The 7221-nt window shown below is 33.2% G+C and overlaps 1 protein-coding gene across 1 annotated transcript in view; it reads left to right on the forward strand.

The window, feature by feature from the left end:
- The window catches only part of LOC110021305 (probable leucine-rich repeat receptor-like serine/threonine-protein kinase At3g14840), a gene marked incomplete at its 5' end in the record, with an annotated part of 55547 nt that overhangs the window by 9351 nt on the left and 38975 nt on the right, over positions 1-7221 (forward strand). Inside the window, 5 exon segments of the mRNA XM_020719747.1 lie at positions 2467-2538; positions 2625-2690; positions 3735-3797; positions 3888-3923; positions 4038-4081. Coding sequence (XP_020575406.1) covers positions 2467-2538; positions 2625-2690; positions 3735-3797; positions 3888-3923; positions 4038-4081 — 281 coding nt within the window.

The following is a 7221-nucleotide window of genomic DNA, read 5'->3' on the forward strand; positions in this document are numbered from 1 at the left end:
CGAACAACGAGCTTTTTTGACAGCCCTACCCATAGTCGAATCTTTAACGACGTGGACGCCCTCGTTAAGTAATATCGACGTCCTGGACACACATGACATCAAAAAAAAAAAAATGATGCCAACAAAGACATTGACTTCGACAAGTCTACACTTTGGAGGTGATCTCACACTTTTGTAACTCCTAAGATACTGGAGATATAAGGCGTGAGGTGGAGAGTAATGATGGTTAGGGATTGGTGCATGTGGGAAAGATCAGATGAGAAAAAAACCAAAAAATGAGGAAAATGAGCCTGAAGGTGGAGGGATTCAAGCTCAAAGAGAGCTGAAAGTGTATAGGAGGAAAAAATAGGATGAGGGAACTGTGCTTATCGTGCCTCTCATGCTATCAAGTCTTGGAATAGTGCTTGCCGTGGCACTCGTGTCATCAAATTCCTTGTCCTGTTCTACCCCAACTCCTGAAATACCTACACCTTTCACTTCATAATTTGATTATCCAGTTGATATGATTCCTTTCCCTTCTCCTCCTGCTCTCACGGTTTTAAGGATGACCTCTCGCAACAATGCGGGTTGTTCTAATCGTTATTCTCTTGTTTTGATTTATCACACGACATTGCTCAGTCTATCTTATATTCTAAGATATCATCTGTAAACAAAGCATTTATTGCACTTATGACAGTGTATTTATATTCACCTGTTGGCACGTAGCTAAGAAGGATCCAAGTGGAAGGCTGCCAAGCTGGAGGAACTTGCTGCCCTCAATAAGAACAAGACGTGGGAGATAGTACCATTACAAGAGGGGAAAAAATAATTAAGTGCAGGTGGATCTTCATAGTAAAACAAAATCTAGAAGGGAAAGTGGAGCGTTACAAGACACGATTAGTGGAGAAAGGGTACATTCAGACAAGACATTGACTTCGACAAGTCCTTTACACCGATAGTGAAGTTGAGCACAATGAGAATACTGGTTTCTCTGGCTGTGAATGATGTGTGGAGGCTACACCAAATCGATGTGAATAATGTTTTTTTTCATGATGAGTTTTTAGAGGGGGTTTATATGGACATACCACCTGGATTCAGTACAGGTCAGGCAATGGGCAAGGTGTGTAGGCTCATAAGTCGCTTTATGGCTTGAAACAATCTTCTCGAATTTGGTTTGAGAAGTTTAGAAAAGCTATGGTGGGGGCATGAGATATCAACAAATCAATGTTAACCATATAGTGTTTTTTCGTCAAAATGGTGGTTACGTTACTATGCCTGCTGTGTATGTTGATGATATGATTATGACTGGTGATGATGAGACAACGATTGCTCAACTAAATGTTAGATTGGGCAAAGATTTTGAAGTGAATGACCTTGGACAGCTCTGATACTTTCTTGGAATTGAGGCGACTCTTGGATTAGAGGGAATCGTCTTATCTCAGAGAAGATATGTACTAGAGCTTCTCGTAGAAATATGCATGCTGAGATGCAAGCATGTAGTTTATCTAATTGATCGAAGACCAAGCTGAGTGCAGAGGCAGGAGAGCCAGTTTATTGTGAGAGATTTTAGAGATTGGTGGGTCGTCTGATGAATTCTTTGGTCACCCATAACTCCCAATGTGATGGATGCTCGATCATATATAGCTTTAATAACTTCAAGATTTGTTTGATGTATTTTTTCTTGATGCAAACAAAATCAATTCTCATGGTACTTTATTATTTTAGCAAATTTTTTATTTTCATTATGAGTTTTCCCTGATCCTCTTTACATGGCCTCATGATTATATGGCTGAATTCAACACTTATATTGTTGAACTTAAAAATCTCATTTTATCTTGATGCCAAATAATAATAATAATAATAATAAAGAAAACTAAGTGCAAATTGTGCCTTCTTTTAATCATAATTTTGGCTCTGGGCCTTTATTTTGCTGCCACTTTGGGATTGGAAATGTGTCTAATCAAGCTTGTGCCAATGGTGGCCTAAAATTGGGATTAGAAATGTCTTGTATACTTTTGATTTCATATTGAGCCATTAAGATAAAATTTTCAGTTATTAAACCTCCCTACCAACCCAGTTTTTAACTATCTTAAAATTACTCCATTAGTACTGAATAGTGATGTGTCAATGGTCATGGTTGGGGGGTTGGTCATTTCTAAATTGGTTGTGGCAAGTGTTTGAGATGGAAGCTAGAAGAAGGCAGGTGAGAGGAAAACCATTGTCATTGAAACATTAAAACACCCTTTGGCAAAATTTCAAGTTTTGGGTTTAGTCTTCAATGGCGTTGGAAATATTATGCCATCTATAATTCATTTTTTTTGATAATTTGCTCAAGCTCAAATAATAGCACTAGTAATGAGATTTGTCACTGTGTGAAATTTATGTTTTCAATAGAGAAAAATGATTTATGTAGCCGACCCTATTTAGTGGGATGAAGGCTTGTTGTTGTTGTTATTGTTGTATGTTCTTTTGCTATTTTTATGACAGGGATCTGACGTTCAACATGTTATCTGGGCCAATTCCATCATCCTTTAATAGTTTGATTCATACCAACTTTATGTAAGCCATCTTAATTGTTAAAATTTACAGGCTTCATGAGTTTTGTGATAAATTTTTTCTCAGTTAATGACTTTTTTGTTTTGCAGATTTCTAACCAACAATAATCTCTCTGGCCCTGTTCCTGACTGGATGCAGACCAGCAAAAACAATATGTATAATTGTATTTCCAAATTCTTGATGATTGTTATATTAAATTTTAAAGAAATTACTTGGGGAAGAAAATTACTTCTTTGCATTATTTGCAAATAGAGTATATATATATATATATAGGGAAATCAATCTCTCTTTATTTATAACCTTACCAAACATAGTATTTATATATAGGGAAATCAATCTCTCTTTATTTATAACCTTACCAAACATATCTCACCTAAATTAGGAAGGAAAATAATTCTGAATGAAAAGTAGAAAGACACAAAATATGGAGAGAATAAACTAATCAAATGTTTCTTAAGATATTTTCCAGTTAAATCCTCTAAGATTTGAAGGGGGTAGCCGGGCCTATATGAGAGAGGTAAATATGGAAAAAAAATCAAATCTTCTTATATTTCCACAAATTTGACACTCACTATTTTTTCTTTTAATGGAAATTATTGCCAATTTTCATGGTCCTTTTATTTTATTTAAATTATGATGTCACGAGGAGCTTATTTACTAAATGTTAGTGCATTCATTTGGGAGATAAGATTAGTTCATTCATTTATCACTGGGCTATGCCGGCCGCAAAAATATCTGGTGCTCTTTTAGGCCTACTGATGCAAGATGATGTTTGTGATTTGATGTTTTATAAAAAAAATACTAAAAGTATTTAATGGAAAATGCAATAAAACAAATAATTAACTCTTGATGCATTCATTACTTTGGTCTAACATGCAAAAAACCTGTAATCCTAAAATTTATATGTGTTATATTCAGTAGATTTTAGAAATTATTTTGGCTAAAAACTAAACATGGCAACGAGATTTTAAAATCAAAATTTACAGGAAATGCCCATATTTTAGAGGGAAATAAATTCGACAGCTGCAACATAAGTACTTACAATAATATGTTGTTGAATGATTCATACTTAATATGAAATGATAATATTTTTCTGAGCATCTTCAAAACAACTTGCATTTCTTGATCACAATTTCTGGAAACTCTAAAAATTTGAGATTCTTTAATTTTATAGTCCTCTCCCCTATTTTCTATTGCAGTGATCTTTCTTATAACAATTTTACTTTTGGAGGTCGTGATCAAACATGCCAAGAAGGAAATGTGTAAGATTTTTTAATTTGAGTTATTACAGACGTTTTTCTTGCTTACCGATAATTGCATGATTCTATAATTGTTACTTTGGTTCACTTCAGCAACCTTGTGGGGAGCTCATACAAACTTAATGACCAGTAAGTTACTATTTCAGTCATTACATACCTTTATTTGGTTTCAAAATATGTAATTTCAAAAACTTGATCCTGCAATTTTATTTTGATATTTTCATTTTTTGCATTATTCATTAGAAGCAACAGCGTGCCATGCTTGGATACCATTCCCTGTAGTGGAGGTGAGAAACATCCCAAACTCAGACTGCATACTGTATTATCCTACACCCTTGAAGTAAATGCGAGTCTTATGGGGATCACTTTTGTTTTCATTTTTTGTTTTGATTTATACTTTTATTTTAAAAATTAGTTTGTTTAATTCATTTTTTGTTTGTTTTTATTGTTAGTTTAAAAATAGATTAGTTTATTTTTAAAAATACTGAAGAAGCTAAAAGCTGTTTTGAGTTTTTTTTAAATAAGCATGTTGTGACATATCAAACATGTTTTATTTCAATTAAAAACATTAAAAAAATAGTAAGAATGAAAAGAAAAAAAATCAAAAGTGATCCCAAATGGCTTCTTCACTTTTTTTTAAATAAAAAACCTGCACTACATTGTTTAATTTCTTTCTTTTGAAGTACAATATGCTTTAAAACATGATTTTCTATGATTTTTTTATTACACCGATTGTGTCTAATATATTAAATGCTTAGGGACATTTTGGTTTATTGAAGAAGGATGCAGAGTAAAGGAAATACACTAAAAAGCAAATGTAGATTGGAAATACTTTTTGAGTTGTTTGGTTAAGTATATTACAAATATAATAGATTACCTATTATATTTGATTTGAAGGAAAATTAATTCAAGTAAAACATGACGGCCGCTAGAGCTGTCAAAAAAGCTCGTTGTTTGTGAACAACTCGTGTTCGGCTTGTTAAGTTGCTCGTGTTCGGCTCGTTTTAAACGAGCTGAATAAGAATAATTTTCTTAAGCTCGAATTATAAACAAGTTGAAAACAAACAATAATTTATTCACTCATGTTTGACTTGTTTGCTCAAAATAATGAAATTACATATTTTATTTATATAATAATATATTATATATATTTATATATATGTTTAAATCTCAAAAACTCGTGTGGTTATGTGGTTGTGCGCCTTATATTACACAAATTTGGTGCAGGTTCGAATTCAGTACCCTACATTTGTTTTTTTCAAATGAATTTAACTAGTCAATTTCGAGCTAAACATGAGCCGAGCACGGACAAAAATATTTAAATCGAGTCGAACACGAACATATTGTTTACGAGCCAATTTCAAACACAATCTGATTTTGAACACGAACAATTTCGAACGAGCCGAACACGAGCCAAGCCAGAGCTCGCTCAAGCTTGGCTCCTTTACAACTCTAACAACTGCAATGGTGGGGCAGCCTTTGTTGTGTGGTGGCGGTGATAGCCAAGAGAGTGGTGACGACTTGTGGTAATGACAACAACATTAACAACATTGAACTTAGGTGGTCGGTGGTAGTGGATGGGAGTGCCTGATGATAGAGGGAGAAGCTTGGTAGTGACTGGTGTGTGACATCTGACAATGGTTGGCAATTTGGGTTTGATAGAGGTGGGCGATGGTTGGTGGTGACTAATAATGATTAATAATACAAAAATATATATTATACCTTAAGTTATTGACAACCGTTTAAATTAGCAAACATTGTTTCATTAAAGGCTAAGTGGGAGCTCGATAAAACCACTCAACAAGCTACAGGGCTGCGTGGTATTTTTCTAATGGGCATTAACATTAAATAAATTTTAGGAAAATATTTGTAATTTTAAATCAGTTTATATATGCTGATATACTATCTCAAAATAATCCTTGCAAATTATAGAATTTAATAAATATTTTTTTAATGTGATATGAATATGGGGTAAAAGATTTCCAAGATTTTTTAATTCTTATGTTTGCAATATTTGGATTAATACAATAAAAATGGAATAAATTAAATATTTTAACTACAAAAAAAGAAAGGATCAACTTGCTCGATACTGAATATAATTAAGACTTTATGATATTTTAAAAAGGTAAATATTCACCATTATATTCAATTAAACCAAATATAATTATGACTAGTTATTAGTTAGAGATTAACAAAAGTTGCAAATTTAATGTAGGTTTCATTGTTGTGTTTTGTGTAGTAGTTGACTAATAGAGGAAAAAATATCTATAGTTGAAGGAAGAACAATTATAATTTTTAGGGAATGAGGATATTGGAGGGTTGGCAATTGTGCTTAAAGGAAGAAATTAGCGTTGTTTAGCTTTTTGTGATAATGTATGGTGCATTTTAGTACTTAATGTGGCTCCAAAAAATTGTCATCACGACCACCACTTTAAAATAAATGGCGTGTGTTTACTTGAGGTTTTGGGTCAAATTTTTAGAAGACAGATTAAATTGTAGATAAAATATTACTAAGAGATTTCAACCTTATTTTGTGAGGACTTTAAGATTTGAAATTTGAGGTTTCCCGTAGGCACAAGCTCCTATAATGATTTTTAAAAATAACTTTGCATCTCTAACTAATAACTATGAGTTAGAATATGCATCTTTGTGTTTTGTTTATTGCTTTTATGTTTTTCTTGGATTTTTTTTGTGTTTGTTGGTTTTTGTTTTGAGTTTCTTCGATTATGATGAGTCATTTGACCCAATGGGCTCTTCTGGATGACCTTCTTTATATGTATTTATGCATACCCAAATTTAGTCATAAGGGTTTCTGGCAACCAATATCCATTGCATTAAGGGTTTATTGTTTTTTTATATATGCAACAAAATTCGTTATTTTTGTGCTAATCATTATTGTACAGGATTGAGATATCTTCGGGTGATCTAAATTATGGAGGTCTACATTGGAGTCTAAAGGCCTTCGTTTAAGTAGAACTAAAACTGAATACATGGAATGTAATTTTAGTAGTAATAGCTCTAGTGACAGAAGTGTGACTTTGGGTGATCAAATTATTAAAAGGTGTGAACGATTTAGATATCTTGGGTCCGTTGTCCAAAGCGATGGTGATATAGATGGGGATGTTAATAGTAGAATTCAAGTTGGTTGGTTGAAGTGGAGGAATGCTTAGGGCCTTTTGTGTGATAGAAAAGTACCGCTAAAACTGAAAGGAAAATTTTATAAGATGGTGGTGAGACCTGCAATGCTCTATGGCGCTGAATGTTGGCCTTTAAAAGAGAAGCATAATAATAAGTTAAGTGTTGCCGAGATAAGAATGATTAGGTGGATGAGTGGCTTTACACTTAGAGACAAAATGCGGAATGAATATATTCATGATAGGGTTGGTGTAGCTCCTGTGACAGACAAAATTAGAGAAAGTCGCCTTAG

This window comes from Phalaenopsis equestris, unplaced genomic scaffold (assembly GCF_001263595.1).
Source record: "Phalaenopsis equestris unplaced genomic scaffold, ASM126359v1 Scaffold000132, whole genome shotgun sequence".
NCBI lineage: Eukaryota > Viridiplantae > Streptophyta > Magnoliopsida > Asparagales > Orchidaceae > Phalaenopsis > Phalaenopsis equestris.